The 27994-nt window shown below is 46.0% G+C and overlaps 1 protein-coding gene across 2 annotated transcripts in view; it reads left to right on the forward strand.

The window, feature by feature from the left end:
- Positions 1-22057, forward strand: part of LOC146783138 (E3 ubiquitin-protein ligase TRIM11-like) — a 411795-nt gene extending 389738 nt beyond the window's left edge. The window contains exon 6 of one of the 2 annotated variants that reach the window (XM_085634002.1): positions 21760-22057. In XM_085634002.1, coding sequence (XP_085490128.1) covers positions 21760-21908 — 149 coding nt within the window. In that variant the 3' untranslated portion in view covers positions 21909-22057. Of the gene's footprint in view, positions 1-18989; positions 20285-21759 lie in introns of those variants that run through there. The other variant, XM_085634003.1, reaches the window with a different exon arrangement.
- Positions 22058-27994: the final 5937 nt, after the last annotated feature.

Here is a 27994-nt window from a genome sequence, read left to right on the forward strand (position 1 = left end):
GACCCTAGTACAGTGCACCAGGGGTGCCCAGGGCTTGTAAATCAAATGCTGCTGGTGGGCTTGCAGTACTGGATGTGCCACCCACATAAGCAGCTTGTAAAGTGTGTCTCAGGCCTGCCATTGCAGAGCCTGTGTGCAGTCTCTGACTGCCATGTTGACTGACCAAGTGTACCCACTTGCCAGTCCCTAAACCTTCCATTTTCTTTATATCAGACACCCCTGTGGTAGGCCCAAGGGCAGGGTGCATTGTAAGTATAAGGTAGGACATGTGTGTGGCATTTCCTAATAGTGAATTACAGCCATTTTAGTTTTTCACCATTGCAAGGCTACCTGTTCCCCATAGGCCAGAATGGGCAATTTGATTATTACATTTTATAATCCTAACTGACTCAGGGAACATGGTAGAAATTCGAGTTTAGTATGCCTCAACTCAGAATGGTAAAATACATCTTTTAGTGAAGTTGGTTTTAACATTCTGTGTTTGAAAATACCACTTTTAAAAAGTAGGTATTTTCTTGCTTAACTGTCCAAGCCTGCCTCTTCTAGGTTGTGTATTGTGTGTCTGGTTCTGTGAGTGACAGGGACTAGGGGATTCCAGGAGAGAGGGTGAGTCAGCACAGGGCTGAATAGAGAGATCTGCATGTAGATGGGTGGGAGGAGCTGCACCTGGGACCTGAATAGGGCTGGACCTTCCCTCCACAATGCTGGCTCCACCTCCTGTGGTGTGTCAGATGTCTCTGGCCTACAATGTGAAAGGAAAGAAGGAGTCTGGTCAACAAAGTGCTCCAAGTCTGACCAGAACTGGTTTGGACTAGGCAATGGCCTCTCTGCCTTCAGAGAACAAAGAGAAAAGTAGTATAAATATGGGGACCAAGACCCCAAGACTTTAGATCACTTCTGGAACAACAAGACAAACCTCTGCCAAGGAGAAAAACCAAAGGAAGCTGTAGGAGTGGACTGCCCCCCTGCCAGTGTGTTGTGTTGCTGGGTTGGCCTATAGTGGTGTCTTCAGTGCCAAGGAGAGGAGAAGGAACTTTTGTGTGTACTTCCTCATCTTGCAGAATATTTCTCCAAGGGCTTGAACTTGTGCTTGCCTCCTGCTGAATTCTCAGGGACAAAAGACTTCACCACCAGCTCCCCCCTGAATTTCCTTGCTGGGAATTCTATCTGCAGAAGCCTGCATGTCGCTGGGAGCTGGAAGCACGACGCAACAAGAAGAAGCGTGTCGCCGCCGCAGCTGCAGTCATTGCATCGCCGAAGAAGCGTGCCGTCACCGCAACTCCCAGAAGTGTGTCTTCGTCGCAGCTGTCTGCTGTCACATCACCGGAGAAGTGCGTCGCAACCGTGAGGGTCGCCGTCGCAACATCGGAGAAGTGTGTCACAGGGCCTGACGCAGCTCCAAAGTACAGAGTCGCCACAAGGCTGCAAGGGCGTGTGTGCATCGTCTTCAAATCGTCGCATCAAGGGCGCCATCTTATCGCATCGTACCGGATTGTCACATCGCATGGAGGCGCCATCTTGCCGCATCACAACCGGGCCGCAGCACGAGAATCTATGCATCACCTCCTCTCCGGTAAGGATCAAGATGCATCCCCTACTCTGCGCAAGCATTGAGGCGCGATGGATCGTCTCCGCCGAAGCAAGGAACCGACGCATCTCCAACACTGCAAGCCTTTTGTTTACTTTGCGTTGCGCATCCAGGTACTTTTGTGAGAACTGTGTTGCATTTACCATCAACTTGAACTAAGTTAATTCTACCATCTTTAAGTCAATTTTGAGTACAGTATTGTGGATTTTTGTCGTTTGTGGTCTTGTGTTAACTCTATAAAAAGAATACCTAGTTTTATAAAACCTGTGTGGTGTCCATCTGTAGTGTTTTCCCTGTATTACTGTATGTGTTCACAAATGCTTAACACACTGCCTCTGAGATAAGCCTGTCTGCTCATGCCAAGCTACCAAGGAGGTGAACAGGGGTTATCCAGTCGTGTAATCCCCTTACCCTGACTTAGCAGCAAGGGTCCCTATTTGGTCAAAGGTACCTACCTCTGCCAACTAGAGACCTCCAGTTCTAACACTTGTAATGACTGATGTCCACTATATGTATTAAAATGGCTGACTGAACTTACAAAGACTAGAGAATCGACTATGGGGTTTGTAGGGGTGTCCTGCTTATGCAGGGGCACCCTCACACTTACAACCAAGCACCCTACCTTCTGGACTGAAAGGCCTGCCATAGGGGTGACTTACAGGTTTTAAGTGTAGTGACCGCTGAGATATAAAAAAACGTAAATCTTTTGTGAGAGGTGCTTGCCCCCGCTTACACAGGCTGCAATGGCAGGTCTGTAGTCACAGTTTGAGTGGTCTCTCATGGGTGGCACAATACATGCTGCTGCAAATGGGAGACCCCTGGTGTATCTATGCTCTGGGTACCTAAGTACCATATACTAGGGACTTGCAAGGGTAAACCAGTGCCAATGTGCCCCAGACAAATCATTGATTCAGGAAATCATCTTTGGTTTCCAAGCTCCTAAATATATCAGCTAATAATATGCTGATAGAATGGAGCCATCCAACCACTGGATTATCTTGCAACAAGTCTCAAGTCCAGGAGTTGAAAAGGGTAATCTGTCTAATGATTATATTAAATATATCAAAGGTGTCTTCACAACATTGCTTACCCCATATCTCTGTACGTAAGAGCACAGTATTGGCTCTGAAGGAGCTTTTAACACATCTATCCTACAAGTTTTTCGGCCATGTAGGGCGTGAATGCTGAGGGACAATTCAAGGTGTTTCTAACAGCAAGAATGACACTGGAACCGTGGGGGGACAGTAAGGACTTACAAACACCACAACATTCAAGCATTACAAGATATAAGTCAGAAAGTGGTGGATTTTCTACCAACCCAAGACTCTGGAACCAATCAACTAGAATCACTAACCTAATTGTGCAAATTTGAGGCCCTGAAACGACACCCCTTGAGGTGGTACTAAAAAACAAAACAATTTTGTGACCAAATCAAACAGAAGTTATTCACTGGCTGAGCTTATCGCTTAAGAGACATAATTGTGGTTCATGGAGAGTTTTGGATAGGCAACAACTCTACAAGAGAGGAAGGGGATGTGTACTTTTTCATTTCAGAGACTTGCAGCTGGTGGGTTTTGCATTGCACAGATTGTCTTGTCTCGGGTCACTTAAGTGTAACATACAGGCAACTACCCTAGGCTATTTTTATGGGCTGTTAGAATTGGGGATCTCTGGTTGGCACAGGTAGGTACTTGTGTCAAGCAGGGATCCTCTCCTCTAGTCAGGGTAAGGGGTTACACTCCTAGCACAACCCCTGCTCACCCTCTAGGTAGCTTGGCGCGAGCAGACAAGGCTTATCTCAGGGCGCAATGGTTAAGCATTTGTGACCACATACAGTAATTCAATGGCAACCCCACAAATGGACTCCGCACTGGGTTTATCAAAAATAATTATTTTATATATAGGCAGACTTAGCACAAGACCAAATAACGATCCAAAGTACCACAATACTATTGGCAATAAGCAGTTCTTGATTCAAGCGTATTTTTACAGTTCTGTGCGGTTCGTCCTTCTTCGTACGGTTCGTACGGGATGAAAGATGCTCACGAGCGGGGCTCACAAGCGTTGCAGATGCTCCGGTGCGAAGCGTACACCCTGCAGTACTTACGAACAGGGCTCACAAACGCTGCAGACGCTCCGGGCGAACCGTACACCCTGCGGTGCTTACGAACGGGGCTCACAAACGCTGCAGACGCTCCGGTGCGGAGCGTACACCCTGCAGTACGTACGAACAGGGCTCACAAACGCTGCAGACTCTCCGGGCGAAGCGTACACCCTGCGGTGCTTACGAACGGGGCTCACAAACGCTGCAGACGCTCCGGTGCGGAGCGTACACCTTACGGTGCGAAGCGAACACAGTACCTTTGTCTTGGAGAGTTCATCACGGACGATGCGATGACAACAAGCGCATTGTATGTTGCGATGTCCTTCTGTTACGGTGCGAGCTACGGCTCGTAGTGGGCCTCAGTCACGTTGTTCGAGGGGACGGTGTGTAGATACGGTGCTCTTGATGTTCGTTGCGGTGTACGAGCCGTACTTTGAGACCGGCGCCTTTTCTTTCAGCGTGGTGCGAAGCAGGCTGTACGCTCCGATGGTGAGCCATGTACCAACCACTCTACGCGCCGCAGACTGCCCACATCAGTGGTAGGGGGGCACGCCAGAGCAGTGTGATTCGAAGAGGGGAAACAAAAGTGCGTCACGAACTCCTTCCTTCATGGTGCGAGCTACGGCTCGTAGGGGGGCCTTAGTCACATTGTTTGGGTCGGACAGCTGGGCACAGGCTTTCCAGTTTGCGCGCCGATCTATGCGGCGCACGCTTTCCTCGGCTTCGGTTTTGCGGTGAGAACGGCGGTTCTCGGCGTCGATTCTCAAAGGGGGTGAAGTCCACTGGTCCTGGGACTTCGTTCAGGGGGCAAGCTCAGTCACAAGCCCTTGGAGATCACAGAAGCACAAGTTGAAATAAAGTTTCTTTAGCAATCTTTTTCCTCTCCTTCAGCAGCAAGGCCACCACTGCAGGCCAATCTCCCAGGTCAGGGACAGTACTCCTCCTACAGCTTTCCCGGTTCCTTCTCCTCAGGCAGAGGTTCGTCTTGTCAGCAGGATCTAAATTCTTGGGCTCAGGGTCCCAATACTTATAGTGCATTTCTTTTGTTCTTGCAGGCCAGGGGAGCCCTTGCCTAGTTCGGTCCGGTGTCTGAGCACTTTGTTGACATGACGCAGGTCTCTGCTTTCAGTGTGCAGGGCAGAGACATCAGACGCTCCACAGGAGGTGGAGCCAGTATTGTGGTGGCAGAGGACAGCCCTATTCAGAGTCCAGGGGCACTCCTCCCACCCATCCTGGTGTAATCTTCCTATTCACCACCTGGCTGCCCAGACTGTCTCTTGGAATTCCCCAGCCCTGTCACTCACACAAACCAGGCAGCAGATACACATCAGCACAGAGGTGGGCTGAAATGGTTAGGCAAGCAAATGCCAACTTTCTAAAAGCGGCATTTGCAAACACAGAACATTAAAATACACTTTGCTAAAAGATGTATTTTATTATTCTGAGTTCAGGCATACTAAACTCGATTTTCTACCATGTTCCCTGGGTCTGTTTGGATCATAGGATGTAACAATCTTAACAGCCCATTCTGGCCTATGAGAACAGGGTAGCCTTACAATAGTGAAAAACGAAAATGGCTGTAAATTACTATTAGGACATGCCACACACATCAGGGCTTGTCCTACCTTATGCTTACAACGCACCCTGCCCTAGGGCCTACCATAGGGGTGACTCACATGAAGTAAAGGGAAGGTTTAGGGACTGGCAAGTGGGTGCACTTGCCCAGTCAGCATGACAGTACCAGACTGCACGCAGGTTCTGCAATGGCAGACCTAGACACATTTTTCCAGGCCGCTTCTGTGGGTGGCACAACCAGTGCTGCAAGCCCACCAGCAGCATTTGTATTTACAAGCCCTGGCACTCCTGGTGCACTTTACTGGGGTCTGATAGTAAACCAAATAAGCCAATCATGGAATCCAACCAACATATACATTTTATATAGGGAGCACTTGCACTGTGGCACTGGTTGACAGTGGCACAGTGCTCTGAGCAGCTAACACCAGCAAAACACATGAGGCACAGCAACAAAAAGTGGATGGGAGACTCACGCCAAGGTGCCAGGTCTAACATGGGCCAACTTGTATAATGATAGCTAATGTTTCTGCATTGACTTCTGAGTTGCAGGGGTACCGTATTGTAGTGGTTCGTAACCCGGTCCATTTTTGCCCCCGTTCCCCACTATTGGGATGTCCCACGGTGTTCAGCCAGCCCACCTTATGTCTTCCCAGTCTCTCACTGTCTGCCTCCCCCCAAACTCGGGGGAGGGTTCTAACATTTGGGGGGAGTTGGAGGAGTTTCTTCTCCAGTGGTCTTCCTCTCCTTGCCACTTCTGCAGGGATTCAAGGTATAGTGGTTCTCCTTGTTTAGCCCCCCCACACGCATGCAGGAGAAACTGCTCTGTGAGGAGAACATAAAGTAATAACTTATTACCTCCTCATCCATTACCCATCTCATGCCTTACCAATTGCAGTTATAGTGAGAGAAACTCACCAATGTCACCCCTACCATGCACCACTTTTTCTCCTTTTTTAAATATCTCCTTCCCTCTTTAAAAGGGGGGTGACTTTAACACTCATCCTGTTCTTTTTTTGTGCACTCCTTTGGAAATCACATGCAACACTGGGCTGTGTTATTTCTTGACAGGTGGTGCCTGGCCCACTATCTATGTTTAATGCCCAGATTACTTACTCTTAATCATCATTACTCAGATTCCATATTCCTCTTCCTATTCTGTACTTATTGCAGTTATGATGAGGGAAACCAACCAAGGTCATCCCTACTAAGCTCCTGTATTCTTCTCTCCCCCTTTAACTATTACAGAATTAGCTAGCCTCCCCAAACAATCTCAACAAAGAAGAATTCTAGTAAGTAATGGGACGAGGAATATGGAACTGTTAGAAATTCCGAGAAATATATCCTCATCCATTTCTCGTCCCATTCCTTACTTATTGCAGGAATACCAAAGTATAATAGATGACAGTTGACAAATTTCATGCAACAAAAATGAAATACATCAAAGTGACCTTTATTCTGTCAAACAAAAGAGAGATTGCAGCACTAAATTGGTTTAGATATCAGAATGGCATTCCCAAAGTAGAATGCTGACCCCTGAGCCAAATTCACTCTGTAATGAGCGACAAAGGTAGAATGAGATGTCCAAGTGGCTGCAGAAACAAATATTAGAGATGGGAACACCACCCTATTCTGTCTAACAGACAACCATCCCCCTGGTTGATTGAACCTGAACCGAACTTGGCGGTTCAACATTAGACTTTTTGTAAGAAATAGAAATGACTTCCATACTTCAAAGGTTAACATAGAAAGGTAATATATTTTCTCATCTACTTTCTGACCAAAGTTAATAAAAAGAAGCCACTTTTCCTAAATTCAGCTGATGTGGACAAATACATTTTGACTGTTCTCAGCACATCCAAAAGAGATTCAGAGCTAGACGATAATGGAAGAACAATCTCCTGTGATCTGTGAAACATGAAATTCACCTTGGAATATATTGTGGACCACTCCTTAAAACAATACAGTTATCAGCTATTCTTAGATAGAGTGGATTACAGATCAGGGCAGAAAAATCACCTACACATCCAGCACCCACTATTACCACCAAAAAACACCTTCTAGGTAAAGAACTTTTGGGAAGGTTCAGCTGAATGTTCACAAGGATGATCCGGCAGTGTTTGTAAAACCAAAAGAAAATCCCAAGCTGGGAAGGTATTATTAGGCCGAACCTGAGCCAGCGTGCATGCACTGATCTGTCGATCTGCTGTAGGAGAGTATGGAAAAGAAGCCCCGCCTACTCTCCACTTATATTTCTAATTGGCTTGTGTCTTTGTCCTTCGTAAATGCTGGCTTCTGATTCCTTAATAGGCTTGTTAGTCCCTCCTTAGTCCCATCTTCATTTGTAACCTCCCATGGTTACTGGCCCCTTTACTTCGGTTGTTCCACGGTACTTGCTATTTAGTGTTGTATGCACTATTTTCTTTATTGAGTTTGTCCTACTTCAGGCACGAGGACGTGCTTTACTTACATTCAGTGCGCTGTGCGCACTTTCACTTTCCAAGCAGCCGGGACAATCATGACCGCTAGTTTGCAATGCCATAGATCTCGCATTTAAATGCAAGATCTATTGAAATTACAAATATATTTTTGGTTTACTTTAAAATCATAATTCGTATGTTTCATCTCCCTTCGCCCTCTCTCCCCACCCCCTCATTCCTCCCACAACAGTATGAGCACGCCCCCACCACCCCAGGAAGATCGCTGCGATCGCTGCTTTTTTGTTTTCAATTATATTTGTAAATTTAAGTTAGCTGCAATCATTGTTTTAAAAAAAATATATATATATACTTTTGTGCATTTATATAACACAGGCAAAGTGGGCAATAGATAATAAAAAACAAATTACAAATATTTAGAAAATATTGAGCCGACACTGAGGCTTGAACACCATCCCAACTCCTGAGTCGGTAGCTTGCAGGGAGGTTACAGTGGAATAGGGCCCACTGATTGTCTATGCCCTCTCTCCCCACCCCATATCCCTCTCACAACCGTTGGTATGGAAACACCCATGACAGCCACACAGGCTTCAGGTATAGGGCTGCCATTATCTACGGTATGGTGGCCAAGCCAGGGAGGCCAGGCCCAGACTGTGGCACCGCCGCTCAGCTTAATGTGTAACCACATCGGAGTCAGGCATCAGCCACAGATTAGGAGCCCACGACCCGGAACAAAGGTGACTTTTTTCAGCAAAAATGATGATTGTTGTCTGGTTTGCTGACTGAAGCAGTTTATCACAGCTGATGATATTTTAATGCTGAACACACTGCCTGGGGAGCAGAGGCGGATTTTTATGTAAGGAAACGTTGAAATTCTGTAACAGGGTGCCTCTGATGTTCTAGCAAGGATGGTTTTGAGTCAGTCACACGTTTTTTCAGTTCAAATGATTTTTATTAAGCGTTTTTAGAAATTAAACAGGGTATAATACATGAATGTTTGTAAATAGGTGATGTTACACAGCAATAACAGGTTCTAATAGTATGATCTAAAGCTAGAAACATTTGCAAACAGATAGCAGATGATACTACAAAAACAATACAAAACGAAATAATACAAATCAAACAATAGATGGTTTGAATGACTGTGAATCGGTTAAGTGTACAGACATAAAAAGAGGGATATTAGTGATAAGCAAGTGCGGTTTACTACCCCAAGCATGATTTATATACGTGTGATCTGGCGTAAGTGGAATTAAGAGAGAAAATACAACCTATGAGTGTTAGTGATTGTAAGGGTCACATTGTGAGTGAGGAAAAACCAGTTAAAACGACTCTAAGAGCATGTCATGGTGGTTTATTTGTCACAAAATAGTTATCTAGTTTGTCCCAGATATGACTCACAGACGATTTCCAAGGGCGATTGGAGAGCGATGTTGTCTGCGCCTCTAATATGGATGATCCAATTAATCTAACCTTTGAAGGATGCTTTGTGTGTGTCCTTTCAGTTATTTAGAACAATTTTTATTGCAGAGGTGAGTAAAAGATCCAGTAGCACTTTATCTGCTTGGTTTTCTATTTCAGTGTTAAGAAAACCTGTAATTAGGGAAGAGAATTCTCTTAAGGTCTCGCATAGGGCAGCGCATGCGCTGCCTCTACGAGGCATGAAGTAATCTCTATAAGTTGGCAAGCGGCCGGTATTTTCTCCTGCCGCTTGCCATTTGCTGAATGTTGGCACAGCTCCTGTTAGCTGGCTTTTTAGTGGCTGTTCATGTTAAACTGACTTCCGTGTAGTCCGGAAGCAGCGGTCACTAACTACAGTTTTGTTCCGCCAGATCGCACTTTTTTTTGGTGTCCCGCATCTCTGCCTGACGTTAACATGGCAGCGGCGCATGCGCAAGGCTATCCCATCACGTCTAAACTCTCGGGGTCAGGATCAGTAAAGCGCTACCTCACTCTCGTCGCTCGTTGTTATTTTTGCACTGGGGAGGACAACGCAATGGCGAGCGCATGTTTAAGAAACTAGAAAAGTTAGCCAAGGCATGAGGCTAGGGATGGCATATCGAAGTAACGTAATGAGTACTACTATGGAAAACGAAGAACATTGATGGGTCCCAATTTAAAATACTTTAAAAAAATCAGATTTACATCCATTTTGGTATTAAGATCTTACTTTTAAGACCGGGAATATTTTTTTAAAATCATGCAAATATCGGAATCATTCACCATTAGCAATATATCAATCTTACATTTTTCTCGATATTTTATAGATTAAGGACGGACGGCGGGCTTCCCAGTCGACATTGGTACATTTCAAGATGGTGGCAAGGTTAGTGTTCAGCACACTGTCGCTGTTGTAGGGGGAGCGGCAGCGTCGGTTGACGCCATGACGAAGTCCTCGCGCCTCCTATGTGATAGGTCGTTGACGGGTCCGCCTCTCTTCCTAGGCTGGATGCTGTCGGTCCGCAGGGTGTTCTCCATCGTCACTCCATCCCGCCTGCTCCTGTCAGTCGTTTCCTTCTCCCCACGCTAGTTCCTCCAGGCCCTCAACATGACAGAGAGGCAGCCTTTCAAGGGACTCCCGGCAGACATACGACCTCTCAACTATGCGCTATGCCTGCGGCCCGACCTGGTGGACTTTACGTTCGAGGGAAAGCTGGACGCGGCTGTGCAGGTATGAGGGTACAGCAATGCTCTCTCACCTGGTGGTGGTCTTACAGTGTGTGGTCCCGCACAAGGCCCGGTTTACACACTTAGATTGGGTGAGGCGTTAATCGGATGGGGTTGACCTGTGGAACTGCAGGGTAGCAGGATTAGGGTAAAAGAAACTGGCGTGCGTGTTAGAGTAGGCACGGTGACGCCCGTGTTGTCCCTACCTGCTACCATCTCTCACTACGGATGTTAGTTGAGTTAGTGGTGTGATTTGTTTTGAAGAGCAGCGGAGAAAAGGCCGTGAAGTGGGCTTCATCTTCTTGGCCAATGTACTTGTGTGATCAATTTATCTTGCAGATGTGGAAATTAAAGCTTTCTGCAAAGAAGAGGCGGCCACATATTTCCTGTGCTGTCAGTGGATAAAGGCAGCATTTTAGACGACTTATGAGACTTCGTGATTGCGTGTACACTGGGGAGTCATCGGCAGAGTGCAGGTGTAGTGCTCTCTGACCTTTAGCTATGGTTGATGGATAGTTTTTAAGGCCACTTATTTGAATTTGCAGTGTGCCATGTGCGCTTGCACTTCACCAATATCTGCCTGTCCCACACACTGTTCTTTAAAGTTAAAGCGCGCATGGCGTGCTGCAAATACAAACAAGCGAACAAGGAGGAAATGGAGAAATCTCCAGCCGTTATTAAGATGCGGAGTCAAGCGACCAAGTACACAGATGAATGGACCTCCAGAATGATGACAACACCTCTAGGCTCGCTTCCTGGCCAATCAACCCTCCGCCAGACAACGGAAGCGGCGTGGTCTCTGAAAGGGGAGCTACAATAGAGCACAGGCTCTGCAAATAATGTAAAATCAGCTCAGACTGATAATTAATACCACCAAAAATACCACCCACCCTGCAAACAGCCTCCTCTAGCAGGCATTTCCATTAGTTTGATAATTAAAACAACATATAATGCACCCGTGTTTGGGTGTTTCCCTCTCTTTATTTCATAATAATACTGAACGCGATTTCTTTTCAATTACACTTGGGAGAGCTGTGAAATCGTCTCGTGGCTCGGGGTGTCAAGTGAAATAAATATTGTCATTCTTTTGACGGCTTGTGTTTGCTTCAGATGGAGAATCAACAGATTGCGCATTTCTGTACCCCAGCACAAAGTATAATCATCACGCCCCCTTCTATTAGGGCAAAGAATACAAGTTTCAAAATAAACAAGGCAGGATTTCGTTTAGTTTGAAAGCTATGTGACTCTGCAGTCCAGATGTGTGAACAATACGAGCTAGAAAAAAACACTGCTTTGCTTGCTCTGCCATTTTTAGGGCTTTACTCTAGGTTTGGAGAATGTACGTTTCTGTGGCCCCAATCACATTTCTCCAATCCGTATTGCTTTTCATTTTTTTTTAAATAATCATCAGGCGCCATGTGACCATCCACCCCTTCCCGAATTATTGACTCCCAAGTTACGGATAAAAACAGAATCCCAAAATGAGTGGAATAATTCTCTTCAGATCCAATTTGTACCAGATTCCACCGGAAATATGCATCTTGCCTCAGCTCTGTAAACACTGTATTGATCAACGACCCCCCTCCCTCATTTTCCACCCAGCCCTAAAAACAGCAGCGAATGCGGATTTTCATCATGGAGTAAAGAAGCATTTTCAATGCAATAGGTATCAGATTTGCGAGAGTTTGATCTATTGGCATTGTAAATGACTGCCCGCGCACTTTGTACTTATAGTAGTTGCTCACCAGAAGCAAGACTGGCAGTAACTGCACCTTTTTTTTACTGCCAACGTTGCTTCTGGTAAGGAAGGACTATAGTAAAATGTGCGTGTTTACACACTGCTTGCAGGATTTCAAAACACATAAATAAAAGGCATTGTCATTTACAATGCCAATAGCTCAAACTCTCGCAAATGCGAGACCTATTGCATTGCAAATGCTCTTTTTAGTTGGCAATCAAAAAGATTAGATAAGAACCTTGTCCCAAAAATTTGACAGAGCGTTGCAGTGCAGAATAAGATGAGCTAGATCGCCTATTTCTTCCTTGCAATTCCAACAGGTCGGGTCTGAACAGAGATGTTGTGAGTGTAAACGTGCCGGTGTCCAGTAAGCTTTATGAATGAGCCATAGTTTTGTTTGAGATAAAACAGGGTAAATTTGGGTCCACTGTGATTCAGACGGGGGGCTAGTAGAGTGTTGTTCCCAGAATGTGATAATATTTTTGTTTAAGGATGAGGTTTTGGGCCGTAGCAGTTTATAAATATGGGAGAATTGATGTCCCAACTTGTGGATATTAGTGATGAAGCTTGGTAGCGAAGGAGAAGATTTATGTATTATGTATTTATGTATTTTAGATTTCGATAAGGCCGTTTCGATTTTAAGAAAGTTATAGAATTCTATCCTATCTAAACCGTGTTTGTTTTGGATTTCCGTTGAAGATAAAGGATATGAAGAGTGTTTTAGTTGATGGGGAAAGAATATACCCTTATTGATCCAGGGCTGAAAATGTAAAAGTTTACCCTTCTATTTAATATTACCATTGTTCCATATGGATTCCATGTTTGAGAGTCTGATGCTTAAGTTGAGTTTCTTGTCCAGTTGTAAGAGTGAGTTTTTTGTTTTTTTTAATATAGACTTAGATCTAGTTAGCTTTGTAGAGTTGGTGGTCAGTAAGGTAAGAGGGTTTAGATTGGCCAATATGACTTTTTCTACTACTAACCAAACTGGAACGTAATTGCTGGGAGGAGAGAAACAGTAGGAACCATGTTTTGCTAAGAATGCAGTTTGGTATGATTTAAAATGCCCCCCAGAACTCTATCCTGAGCTTTTTTAGGGCAATTCTAGCTTCCTTACCTTGCCAAATGCATTTAGAAATGGGATTGTCTAGTTTGTGGTGAAAATCCTCTAATAGAACAAGGGGTAACATGTTGATGAGGTAATTAACTAGCGTCATTTTGTGACATGGTGCCTCGGACAGGTTGATATGGCTGGTACTGAGTCAGTCACACGTTTATTGTGAGAGTGGCCGGCACAGTAATTAGTCATTTTGTGGCATGGGGCCTCTGACAGGTTGGTATGGCTGGAGCTGGATCAGTCACGCGCTGGTAGACTAGTCTGGAGGGAAAAGTGGAGAGTTTGCAAAAGGTCGATACAGAAGAAATGCTGGTTGGGCTGGGCTTGAGTCAGCCGCCCACCAGGTAGAGCCATAGACATGCGCCTCTGAAAGGCTGACAGGCCTGTGTCAGAGCTGCCCCAGCCTTACAACCCTTCTGAGGTCTGGAGTGGGTCGCACAATCTCCAGATTTCCCTCCGGATCAGTCTGCCTTTGCTGTGGAGGGTCTGATAGGCAGTATCAGACCACAGGAGGTAGCCCATAAACCACAGAGAGACTGGGGCGGTATATGATATCAGACAACAATGTCTCAACGTGGAATTCAATGGAAGGACAAGTTATTCAGAGGTGAGCTGTATATTACAGTATCAAAGGAATGAATCCATACAGAGAGGACAACAGGAGACCAAGTTTATAGAAAAGAGTTGTATTTTCAACAAATGATGAACATATTGCGTCATATGTACATATCATGTAGGTTTAAAAAGCACTGCGTGACACTTAGTGAAAGTGTAACCGGAAGAATACTGTGCACAAGTGCTCGTGGGATTTGTGACGGCGCAAGTGACACATAAAGTGGTATATACAGCGGTGAAACGGCGCAACAGAGAGAACAATGGTACTTTAATTATCGCAAAATTAGGGCATCTACACAGTAAATGTAGGAGATTTCAAAGGACAGTAAAGCAAATGCCCATGTTTGTCAATGCGCCAACAATAACGCTGTTGAAGTCGACGGCGTTTCGGCCCGTAACACTCAAGGCCATCATCAGGACTGGTTACACATATTTTGAACAGTGCTAGGGTAAAGGAAAACAATTCTCAAAAACTGGACCAAAGAGGGAAAAAAGGGGAGGACAGTAGTGCAATTGGTGGTGAGCACGGCGACGTAAAGTGATCGTCGGTACAGGTCTGATGTAAGGTCGTGGGTACCGGTGTTCAGACGGTCGAGGCACAGAGATTGATCGCATGGTGAATGCGGGAACAGGTATCGCAACGGCATACGAGTGAAATGGGGCGTGCCCGAGTAGGCAGAAAGGTCCAAGCATAAAGTAACTAAAGACCGGGGCCAAGGAATGGTGAGCAGTGTGGTGGTGTATGAGAAAAGCCCGAAAATGGAGTGAAACTAAAAGGCATCGCGCGAGGTGAAGGTGGAGGGGGTGGGAAGGAGTGTCACAGAGGGAGAAGTGGGAAAGCAGGGAGAGGACGGAAAGTGACAGTGGGCAAAGAGAGAGACAGGAAACTTACTCGTATGGGAAGGGCGAGCCGAGTGAATCGGTAAAGCGGGACCCCGTATAGAGTCAGGCGGGTCCGGGGAAGTACAAACTAGACGGGGAAAGAAAACAGGTGATGAGGAAAAGGTCAGGTACAGTGCGGGGATGGAGACAGTAGGAAAAGAGGAGGGACAAAAAACGTACTCGTTCGAAGAGGGCGAGCCGAACAAAACGGCAACGCTTGACCAAGTAAGAGTCCGTGGTAGTTCACGCTGAAGGAGGACAAGGAACAAGGAGTGAGGAAAGGGCCGGGGGAACAATGGGGAAGAGAGGGAGTAAGGGAGACACTTACTTCGGGAGGAAGGCGGAGAGCAATCAATGAAGAAGCTGGAAAGGAAAGGGGAGGTTAGAAACGGGCCAGATGGACGGTTCCGGGGGGAAAAAAGGGGGGAGGGGGGGGGCGCGAGGAAAACGTACTTACATTTTAGGCGAGGCGAGTGAATCACCAAGAGGGGGTCCGTGGAGAGGGGCGTGCCGGTGTGAATCAGGCAGGGAGTGAAGACGGAAGAGCGCTGGCGGTAGTTATGTGGTCAGTGCTTCCGGGTCACGGGGAGCGTCAACCAATCCAAGGGACGGAGGAGACGGCAGAACGCGTGCGGATGAGTGCTGGGGCATGATAGGCTGGGAGGTGCTGAAAGGGGAGTGAAGTGTAAAGGCCACCGAAAGGGCGGGGAAGTAGTCATGGCAACCGATGGTAAACCAGTCCGCAAGTTTCGTGTGTGTCGCTCGAGTGGGAAGAGGAGGAATAAGGAATGACAATTGAAGGGAAAGAATGGAAACAATGCGGTCATATCCGTAGGTCTGATGCGAGTCAGTTAAGGACGGATAACAGCTTAAGCGAGAATTACAGTAATTACGATACACTTGTTTCAATTAAGCAATGAAAGCAAAAATAAACAAAATAATTACTATACGTATACTTTGGGGTGAGAAGGAAAAAGGGATGATATTGTGTAAATAACAAAAAGTACATGTAGCAAATATATAAATGCATATGACCAGTATACTTTCGGGTCAAGAGAAAGCAAAATAAACAAATTAATTACTATACGTATACTTAGGGGTGAACAAGGGGTGGGGGGGGAGGGTTGGGTTGGGGGTTGGAGAGGCGGGGTGGGGGGGGGGGGGTTGTGAGGGGGGGAAGTAATAGGGGGGGGGAAAAAACAATATGTACAGAGTTCAAAATAGATAAGCAAGGGTGGAGATCGTATCAGCTGTGAAGAAAACAGAGCAATAGATCACAGTCATGCACAGGATAATAATCATGCAAGGGTAGAGTTCCATTCATCAAGGGAGTTCAGGCCCTGCTCAATTGAATTCAAGCGAGAGATCAAACGGCATTCGCACCTATTTAGGAGTCTTTGGGTATCACCACCTCTTAGTGGGATGGACGGTTTGTCAATTACCAGCCAGGTAAACTCGGCTTCACTGTGATTCTTTTCTTTGAAGTGGGAGACCAGGGGGGCTGTGAGGACTCCACATCTAATGCGGCTGCGATGTTGTAAGATGCGGTCTTTTACCATCTGGGTGGTTTGGCCAATGTATATTTTATCGCAGGGGCATTTTATCATGTAGATAACGTTCTGAGATCTGCAGTTGGTGAAGGAATGTAGGTCAAATTTCAATCCATTATGTTCAAACGTCTTTGTATTGGTTGTAGAGGAGCATGCTGCGCATCTTTGGCATCTATAGTGGCCGAGCACCGGCGGTAACTTCCATGAGTTTGGGAGTGATTCTGATATGCTTGGTGCAGTGGGCCAGGTGATAGCATGCACCAGATGGTCCGCTATGTTTTTGCCCCTGCGGTAAGAGAAGAGAGGTGGTTCATTGAAAATGGCGAGGGGAGCAAGAATGTTCCAGTTAGATTTGATAATCTTGGCTAGTTTATTGCTGGAAGGTGAGAAGGTGGACACAAATGGGATGCGAGTATTTGTCCTTTTTTCCTTGGGGGTAAGTAAGGTATCACGGTGGTTATACCATGCTCGTTTTCTTGCCCTGTTGACTAGTTTCCTGGGGTAGCCGCGGGCCACGAGTTTGGCAGTGAGTATTCCTGCTTCCTTAAAGAAATCACTGCGCCATTTGCAATTGCGACGGATACGCAGAAATTGTCCAAATGGGAGACCATCACGAAGACCACGCGGGTGGTTACTAGAGTAGAGTAGCAAGGTGTTACGCTCTGTGGGTTTTCTGTATAGTGAAGTGCCAATTTTATCGTCTTCAATTCGTAAGGTGAGGTCTAGGAATGGAAGATTGTCTTCTTTGGGGTCTGCTGTGAATTTGAGATGTTGTTGGCTATTGTGTAACCAATCAATGAAATGGGACAAAGAGGTTTTATCGCCTGTCCAAATAAGGAGGATGTCGTCAATGTAGCGACGCCAGAAGGTGATATTATTTCTGAAAGGGTTGTGGTCAGTCAGGATCAGTGTGCTCTCGAGATGATGTACGTACAAAATGGCAAAATTTGGTGCAAAGCATGCGCCCATGGAAACTCCCTTGATCTGTAAATAGTAGGTATCCTTATATAGAAAGTAGTTATTTTCCAGGGCAATTTCCAATAAAGCCATCACAAAATCAGTAGGTATTCTTGAGGGAGATGGTCGAGCGTTAAGGATGTTTCTTATAACTTCAAGACCTTCTCTGTGGGTTATGTTGGTATATAGCGATTCGATGTCCATACCAACCATTAAATTGGTACCTGGTATGAAAGGAGTGTCTTCGATCAGGTTGATTAAATCCATGCAGTCGCGCACGAAAGTGTCTGTTTTGGGTACAAATTCTTTAAGGATACTATCGATGTATTTGCCAATTGGCTCCAGGATAGACCCACAACCAGAGACTATGGGTCTACCAGGTGGGTTTTGTTGATTTTTATGTATTTTAGGTAATACATAAATTACTGGAGTCCGTGGACTGGTCTTGTTGAGGAACAGAGCCTCCTTTTCAGAGATGATATTGTCCAGTTTAGCTTGGTTGGTTAGATTAAGAATCTTGGTTCTTATGTTCGGGAGAGGGTCAGAGGGAAGCGTACGGTAGTGTTCCGTGTTGTAAAGTTGGCGGAGAATTTCCTTATCGTATGCAGTCTGATCTTGTATGACAATACCACCCCCTTTGTCTGCGGGCTTGATGGTTAATTCCTTGTTTTTGCTGAGGTGATGGAGTGCCTGTTTTTCTTCCAAGGATAAATTATAAGGGACAAATTCATGTTGTAATTGAATGTCCTTCATTTCAAGGAGAATCCGTCTTTCAAAAGTGAGAACTTCTGGGGGCATAAGTACTGAAGGAGGATTGAAGGTGGATGGTAAATGAAATGGGGAGCGTGTGTTCAGGTCCCGTGCGGGCCTCTCCGAGGGTCTGATAGCAGTTACCAGGTACCAGATAGCATGTTGCCTTCCTTCTTCAATCGAGGCAAATGCGGCTGTCCAAAAGTCTTTACCACATATTTTTATTTAGATCCGTGGTCTTTGAAAATTATTTGCGAATATAGGAACCGACTGATAACATTTTGGACCCAGCTGTAACATAGGTGCACAGACACTGCAGAAACTTTATTCCGATCTGTATCATGGTGTCATAAATAACCATAGTATTAGAAGCGCGTAAAGCGCCCAGCAGTTCTTTACTGGTTTAATTTTTAGGTCTCGCCTAGGCAGCGCATGCGCTGTCTCTCCGAAACATCAAGTAACCTGCATGTTGGGTGAAACTCCACCCACTGCAGGGAAAATTGTCCTGCCGCTTGCCATTAGTTTAACTGTGGCATTGCTCTTCTTAGCTTCTTTTTTATTGGCTGTTGATTTGCTACGTACTTCCGTTTATTACGGAAGCAGCACCGCCTAACTACAGTTAAGTTCCGCTACATGGCTGTATCTTTTAATGTATGCACTACTTCATTGTTTTCTTTTTCTGTAGTGGCAGGCGCGTGACAAGTGGATGCGTGTGTATGTGCACCGGTATATTACTGTAGCTGCAGGAGTGGACGGATGGCGGATTTCGCGCTCGCCACCAGTAGCTCCTCACTTGTTTTAATTTGGACTTTTGCTGTCCCTCGCCAGTGCTTGTCATTTTCAGCACACTTTCAGTTTTGTTTTTTAATTGTTTACAATTGCAGGAGTGGATGCCACACACACCACTCGCAGGATGCTGCCCTTGACTGCACGCCATGTGTACATTCCCTTTTATTTTTGTTGTCACAAGGCGCTTCTCGTGTTAATTTTATTTCCCTCTCATTTTTTTGTTAGAATGGCAGTGGTGGCCGCCGCACACATCACTGACAGGAGGCTAATAAAATGGCCATCGACGTCTGCACTGCAGTCCGCGTGCCAGCTGGATGTCCTGGCATACAAGGCACTTCTTGTGTTAATTTTCTGCACAACAGAGACACTGCCCTTGACTGCACGCCATTAAAGGACTTTAAGCAAAGCAGAGAGGATGTGGCTTAACTGCCATAGCGGCCGACTTTGAAGCTGGGAAAGCAGGTTTGGCTCTCGGCGTCAGCTCAAACATCCGGTGATTCCGAACAAATCACTTAGACTCCCCGTGACTAAAAAATAATGTGCCGGTCTGAAACGCAACTGGTGATCATGTAAAGATCTCTGATATACCTGTGGTCGGGTTCGCACAACATAAAATCTAAATAAATATACGAAGATGCTAAAAAAGGAGATAATGTATATATGTGAAACTACCCGCTTTTTAGGGGGCTAATTTCCTTTTATTTGAAAAAATTCATTCTTTTCTAACAGAAAAAGCTTTTTACACCAGTTCAGGTTAATCGTAAATTAAAACATTGCACTTGTCAACCACCCAAATCTTCTACTTTGTGATTTCAAATGATACGCGATAGGGCATTTTCTCAATAAAAAAAACACCATTCAGCGTGCCCAAAAACTGAGTAGGGCAGTAGGTGGCTGCGAGAGCAAGTGCTGGTAAAAACATAAAATTAAAAAAGCAAACATTTGCAATGCATTAGGTCTCGCATTTGCAAGATTTTGTGCTAATACCTTTTATTATTGTATGTTTTTTAAACATATAAATAAAAGGCATTGTCAATTACAATGCCAATAGCACAAAATCTCACAGATGTGAGACCTAATGCGTTGCAAATGCTTGTTTATTTCACTTTTTTATTAAAAGGAAACTTAGCCATTTTATTATGAGAAAGGATGAGAGATATATGTGTTGAGTATTCTCAGAAACATGTGCAGCTGAGGCCTGCAATGTAAAAAAGCTTACACTTTGATTTCCTTTCTAAATTCAAATACCTATCCAGATGCAATAACGATAGATGTGTCTTCCCATGCCTTTATCATGCATTTGAAAACACGTGGTGGCATTGATGGATGTCCTTGGGTGTTCTGGGTACTACTGCGTTATTTTGCATCTTGACATGTTGAAAATGCGTTCAGGCAAAATAAAAAACTTGACTTGTATTCTTTGTGTTGCTGCAGTACCTTTATGTGTTGTTTGCTTCATAAAATGTATAATTGTTTTTGAGCTTTGTTGCCACAAGCAATCATAGTGAGCATGGAACTACAGTATATAATAATAAATAAAACAAATTAGGTTAAATGTAAAATAATTTGTCATTTTGTTTCTTCTAAAATATTGGAAACTTCGTCTCCTTTGGAGAGTTATAATTTATCCTTAAAGACACTACACCCACTACACCAAAGTTGTTTGTAAAATGTTATGTGTTGAATTGCTTAGCACTTATAAGCAGAAGTTAATTTGTAAAAATTAGCGGCGGGCTCTCGTCAAGAAGCCGCTTTGACCAGCCCATTTCTCCACAGAACCAACAAACCCTACAAGTAGGGGGAGAGTGTAGCATAATGGCCCGAGCTGCTGACCTCGGCAGCAGCGAAACAAGTTTGAGTCTCGGCTTCAGCTCAACATACTGTGATTGTGGGCAAATCACTTAATCGACTTCTGCCTACCCAAAATGAATGTCACCTTAACTGGTGATCAAGCACCGGTGTTAATGATTAAGTGCGAGTGTTTAGCATCGGAAACCACAGGCTCAAACTGAGCACTGCTTATAAGGTCCAAAAGGCGAGACCGATTGCATTGCAAATGCTTGTTTACTTTGGGTCTTGATGGATCACAACCCTTAAGGCCTTGATAACTAGGGGCATATTTATAATAACTGACGCATCCCTGCATATCAGCAGGGATGCGCCAGTTATTTTGCGCCCCAGCTCCGCCACCATGGATGCGCCGCATTTATAATGCGGCGCACCATGGGGCAAAAACGGCACAGATGCGTCACGCATCTGTGCCGTAAAAGTGGTGCATTGCTGGAGTTGCGTCGCAAGCGCGACGCAGCTCCAGCAATGCTCTGGGGGGCCCTATATGCACAATGCTGCGTCAATCCTTACGCCTGCTTCAAGCAGGCGCAGGGTTTTGACGCAGCATGGGCTCAAAAGTGACTGAGTGAAATCTTGTAGATTTCACTCAGCCACTTTTAGGAGGCATTCCTGCGCCGGAACGCCCCCACCTGCCCTGGAACGCCTACATGTGGCGCAGGGCTTTACAACGTGACGCATCTCCCAGGTGCGTCACGTTGTAAATACCCCGCACCATGGCGCAGGATTTGCGCCGCCGCTGCGTCACAAAAGTGACGCAACGGCGGCGTAAATGAGGCGCAAGTCAAACATAAATCTGCCCCCTATTTTTCAACCTCAGTCAGTGAACCCCAGAGGTGATTTAAATGCTTTAATCCCTGCCTATTGACTGTCAGTGTATCTGTGGATCACCCTTTCTCAAAACAATCTTGTAAAAACTGCAATATTGATTCAGGAGAATAAAAGAAAGGAGAAACATTATTATCCCTGCACCATCTTGAAAAAGATGCCCAATGATGTGAATATGAACCCCCTTGTTAAATCCGTGGGATTGATGGGAGCTGACATGATTAATATTCTTGAGGGCATTGTCTTTATTTACTTATTTTGGCAGAAAATAAATCTATTCTAATGAGTTCCAGAATAATGTTCTCTTGCTCTCTTGCAGGTTTGACAATGCCGGGACTACCAAGAAGGATATCCACCCCTCAAAGAAAAAATGATGATATTTGTTCAGTAACTGAATTCCATTATTTGTGGGAAAGGGGTTGTAAGGGAAGTCTCACATGTTATGTTTATGTCAGAGAGTACTTCTAGGTAAACAAGCATAGACATTACAAACGAAAATCTCAAAATGCTCTCCGGAAAGAGAGTTTAATGAGTTCTTGAACAAGCCACATGAGGCGCGTCTTCTTTCCTACAGAGATGACACTTGTAACAATAAACGCTGTGTACTTTCTCCTTCAGACTGATGGATGTGTCTTATTTGAACTGAGAGCTGATTGTCAAGAGAGGAAAGCCGTACTGACCGACTCTCGCCCACACCCGCCCTCCATCCTTGCACTCCCATCCCTTCCCAGTGACCGAGCACATCCCTGGGCTAGCCATGCTCCTCCAGGAGGGTGGTGGGGCGTCTCGTCTTGAGGGTGGCCCCTCGGAGTCCTTCTCCTTCTCGTCGGGCTCTTCCCTTGTCCGGGGCTCAGTAAAGAGGGTTTTGGCGTCTCACGACTCCTGCTGCGTTTCTCGGACGTGTTCATCCTTTCAGTGAAGGAACTCACTCGTCAGATCTCCTCCCGCAGCTGGTTCTTGTAGACCTGTTAAGTGCGCGCCAGTCCCTCTCATGGGGTCTATTGGGATTTTGTATTTAAAGGGTTTGCTGTCATCTTCTTGTGTCTGGTTTCCGTAGGTACACACATACGAGGACTACTTGTCTCGGTCTCTTTTGCCATGAATCCAGATAGTGTCTCCATATTCTTTCTGTAGTTCAGATGTCATATGTTTTTGACACCCCTCCTAGAAGCCTGGATGGATTTCCCTACAGACAGAGAGACATAGCTTCCTAATCCCTTCCCTCTCACTCTGTAAACTATTATCTCAAGCTCTGAAGGCAAGGAAGGGAGAAGAAGGCTTGGCGAGAGAGGCAGGAACCAAACCTAGGATGCCAATATTTCCTTCAGCAGTGGAAACCAGTGTCTCTGAGTCCGAAAAGTGACCCATTCGAATTACCTCCACACCCTCCCTCTGAATTCTTGAGGAGGGATCAGGCGAACTGGAGGGAAGGCATACAGAAGTTCCCTTGGCCAAAGGCATGTCATTGCATCCATATCTGCTGCTTGCTGAGAGAGAGGGGGAGGGACAGGGTAACCATACCCTACCCAAATCAACAGTCATATAATATGCGAGGTTAGAAGCATGGCATCATGGATATCAATATACTCTTCCTAAACATAATGAAAGGTGGGCTTAGGGAATCAGTTTCATACTAGGATTGAACTCAATTAGAACAATTTGTCTCAAGCATTGTTTTGAAACACATGATCATTTCATATCTTCAACTGGTCCAAATCAAATATTCTTTTATAAAAAGTTAGCAAACTAGGTCAGAGGTTATTCAAGCCAGAAGTCTAGTGATGGCTAAGTGAAAAAGAGTTTGCCTACTTGAATAAAACCATGTGGTACCTGCTATATTCATCCTACCAAAAATTCATAAAACAGCACTTAACCACCTGGACACCGATCATTTCAGATGTGAATCTATTCTTAAACTACTAGCACAGTATCTTGATTTTTAAAACATGTTATTGATAAGACTCCATCTTACATCAAAGACAGCACTACAGTGATCAATGCACTGGAAGGACTCCCATTTGAAACTACAAGTTAGATTTTAGTCACAATGGACATCCAAAGCCTATATAATAACATTCCTCAAACTGAGGCACTCAGGATTCCTGAATGTACCCTTCCTTTTTTGGTTACATTTCTTTATTTGCTTTTTTAACATTAGTATTGCAGAATTCACACATTACATGAAAGAAAATGTATGATGAGATCAGATTCATGGCATCTGCACATACTAAACATAGGGGCTGATCTATATTGGAGATGCGCCACTTTTACGCCGCCGTTGCGTCACTTTTGTGACGCAGCGGCGGTGTAAACCCTGCGCCACGTTGCGCCATATTTACATCGTGACGCATCTATGGAGATGCATCATGATGTAAAGCTCTGCGCCACGTAAAACCTGCGTCAGGTTTCACGTGGGCGTGTCGACAGAGGGGGGGGGCGTTCCCTCGCAGGAACACCCCTGAAAAGTGACTCAGTCAAATCTATAAGATTTGACTGAGTCACTTTTCCAACGCTGATGCGCCAAAACCCTGCGCCTGCTTGAAGCAGGCGTAAGGCTTGACGCACCATGTTAGGGATAGGGTAGGTTGGAACAGTGCTGGAGTTGCGTCGTGCTTGCGACGCAACTGAAGCACTGCGCCAACCTTACGCCATTGGATGCGTCACGCATCTGTTTATTCCTGCGCCATGATGCGCCGCATTGTAAATGCGGCGCATCATGTGTGGCGCAAGGGTAAACTTGCGTGACGCATCATTCCTGGCGCATCCTTTCTGATTTGCAGGGATGCGCCAGGAAACATAAATCTGCCCCATAGTATCAAGACATGACAGCTTGAGCACATTAGCCATGATAGGCATGTGTTAAGATCCACAGTGCATTAGTACCAATAACAATATGGCCACAGTATCCAGTAACAATGTTAGTAAAGACCACCTCTTTCTATTATGTACCTTGGGACAGATTTACAAGAAAGTGACGCATCTGTACAGATGCGTCACTTTCCCTGCGACACCCTTAGAAACCCTTGCGCCACCATAGATGCGCCGTATTTATAATACGGCGCACTATGGTGCAAGTATTGACAGATGCGTCAGAAATTCTGACGCATTGCTGGAGTTGTGTCGCAAGCACGACGCAACTCCAGCAATGCGTGTTGAGGCCTATTCCCACTACACTGCATCACTACTTACACCTGCTTGAAGCAGGCGTAAGGGGGGAGATTTATGTTGCCTGGCGCATCTCTGCAAATCAGCAGGGATGCGCCAGGAAAGATGCGGCACGCAAGTTTACCCTTGCGCCACCCATGATGCGCCGCATTTACAATGCGGCGCATCATGGCGCAGGAATAAACAGATGCGTGTCGCATCTGGGGCGTAAAGCTGGCGCAGTGCTGGAGTAGTGTTGCGTGCGACACGCAACTCCAGCACTCTTCCAAATTGCCCTATCTGTAACGTGGTGCGTCAAGCCTTACACCTGCTTCAAGCAGGCGCAGGGTTTTGACGCATCAGCGTTGGAAAAGTGACTCAGTGAAATCTTATAGATTTCACTGAGTCACTTTTAAGGGGCGTTCCTGCGACGGAATGCCCCCCCTGCGCAGAAATGCCCACATGAAACCTGACGCAGGTTTCATGTGGCGCAGGGCTTTCACCGTGACGCATCTCCATAGATGCGTCACGATGTAAATAGGGTGCAACGTGGCGCAGGGTTTACGCCGCCGCTGCGTCACAAAAGTGACGCAACGGCGGCATAAAAGGGGCGCAAGTCCCACATAAATCTCCCCTAAGGTTTTGACGCAGTGGCGTCCTAAAAGTGGCGCAGTGAAATCTTGTAGATTTCACTGAGTCACTTTTACGAGGCCTTCCTGCGTGGGTACGCCCACCCTGCATACATTATACCTGACGCAGGTATAATGTGACGCAGGGCTTTACAACGTGACGCATCTCCCAAGATGCGTCACGTTGTAAATAGGCCGCATTGTTTGCGCCGCTGTTGCGTCAAAAGAGTGACGCAACTGCAGCGCAAAAGTGACGCAAGGGGCTTGTAAATCTGCCCCCATGTCTCGACAGAATCATAAACCGATAAGCCCACAGCGACCCGGCTGCACCTGCGTGATCTTTGTTACAAGCAAAAGTGCAATGGATTTTTAACAAAGAAAAAAAAGGAAACAAGTTACAACAAATCAACACACTAGGGGGCTGATTTACAAGCCCCTTGCGTCACTTTTGCACTGTCGTTGCGTCACTTTTGTGACACAGTGGCAGCGTAAAAGTTGCGGCTTATTTACAACGTGACGCATCTAGGGAGATGCGTCACGTTGTGAAGCCCTGCGCCACATTGAACCTGCGTCAGGTTTAATGTATGCAGGGTGGGCGTTCCGTCGCAGGAAGCCCCGTAAAAGTGACGCAGTGAAATCTACACGATTTCACTGAGTCACTTTTACGTCCATGCTGCGTCAAAACCCTGCACCTGCTTGAAGCAGGCGTAAGGAGTGACACAGCATGTTAGGCATAGGACGGCCTTGAGCATTTCTGGAGTTGCGTCGTGCTTGCGACACGACTCCAGCAATGCGTGACATTTCCGTCAACAGATGCGTCAGAATTTCTGACGCATCTGTCAATCATTGCGCCATGGTGCGCCATATTGTAAATACGGCGCATCCATGGTGACGCAAGGATTTGGCATGTTGGCGCAGGGAAAGTGACGCATCTCTACAGATGCGTCACTTTCTTGTAAATCTGCCCCGTAGACTCTTGCGCCGCCCGTGCGTCTGTTTATGTGATACAAAGGGGCAGATTTACAAGAAAGTGATGCATTTGTACAGATGCGTCACTTTCCCTGCGCCACCCTTAGAAACCTTTGCGCCACCATAGATGCGCCGTATATATAATACGGCGCACTATGGTGCAAGTACTGACAGATGCGTCAGAAATTCTGATGCATCTGTTGGCGGAAAAGTCACGCATTGCTGGAGTTGTGTCGCAAGCACAACGCAACTCAAGCAATGAGTGTTGAGGCCTATTCCCACTACACTGCATCACTACTTACACCTGCTTGAAGCAGGCGTAAGGTTTTGACGCAGTGGCAGATTTCACTGAGTCACTTTTACGAGGCCTTCCTGCGTGGGAACGCCCACCCTGCATACATTGGGGCAGATTTATGTTAACTGGCGCATCCCTGCATATCAGCAGGGATGCGCCAGTTATTTTGCGCCCCAGCTCCGCCATCATGAATGCGCCGCATTTATAATGCGGCGCACCATGGGGCAAAAACGGCACAGATGCGTGACGCATCTGTGCCGTAAAAGTGGCGCATTGCTGGAGTTGCGTCGCAAGCGCGACGCAGCTCCAGCAATGTTCTGGGGGGCCCTATCTGTACAATGCTGCGTCAATCCTTACGCCTGCTTCAAGCAGGCGCAGGGTTTTGACGCAGCATGGCCTTAAAAGTGACTGAGTGAAATCTTGTAGATTTCACTCAGCCACTTTTAGGAGGCGTTCCTGCGCCGGAACGCCCCCACCTGCCCTGGAACGCCTACATGTGGCGCAGGGCTTTACAACGTGACGCATCTCCCAGATGCGTCACGTTGTAAATACCCCGCACCATGGCGCAACGGCGGCGCAAAAGTGGCGCAAGTGCAACATAAATCTGCCCCATTATACCTGACGCAGGTATAATGTGACGCAGGGCTTTACAACGTGACACATCTCCCTAGATGCGTCACGTTGTAAATAGGCCGCATTGTTCGCGCCGCTGTTGCGTCAAAAAAGTGACGCAACTGCAGCGCGAATGTCACGCAAGGGGCTTGTAAATCTGCCCCCTAGAGTCATCCCAGTTCCCAAGTACAACAACAATAAACATTCATGTGATGTCAGTACCGAATTGTTAAGTGCGGCATCTGAGTCATGGATCATTCAGGCATTTACAATTGACCCAGTCCTGTCGCTGTTTGGGGAATTGTTACCATAGGAATTCTGATCTGATTGTTTTAACTCCGACAATATCTTGTCCCAGTATTGTGCAATGGGGTGTTTACACCAACCAGCTATCTCCTCCCTGTGAAGTGCTGTGCTTTCGGCTTGTGCCCATACCGGTAGCGAGTATTTGCAATTGTTGAGGCCAGGAGGATGTTTGCTTTTCATTGCTTAGAGATTAGCCATTTAGCTACAATAAGACCTAAATCTGCAAATATGGAAGTGACTTTGTGTTTCTTTGGTATGGAAAATAAGCCCAATATGCATTCCTCCCATGTGCGCAATTGGGGCCTATCGGTGCAAGCCGCCAATGCCGCCGTCACGTCACTTAATGTCAATAAAGCTGTAGCATAGGTCAGGACCAGAGCATGTGTAGTAATTTGGCGCCCACCTGCATGCATCGCTGGCAAGCGGAATTGGTTGGTTGGAAATAGCTGTTTAGTTTGAGATAAATACGCTCTGTGTATGATTTAGGTCTGAATAACACGAAATCTGGCATTTCGTGGTATCTGCGTGGGGCTGGCCAGAGTTGTATCCCACTCGCCATCCGTCCATGGAGTACCCCTGTCTTCTTCCCATTGCGAGCG

This window comes from Triturus cristatus, chromosome 11 (genome assembly GCF_964204655.1).
Source record: "Triturus cristatus chromosome 11, aTriCri1.1, whole genome shotgun sequence".
Classification (NCBI taxonomy): Eukaryota; Metazoa; Chordata; class Amphibia; order Caudata; family Salamandridae; genus Triturus; species Triturus cristatus.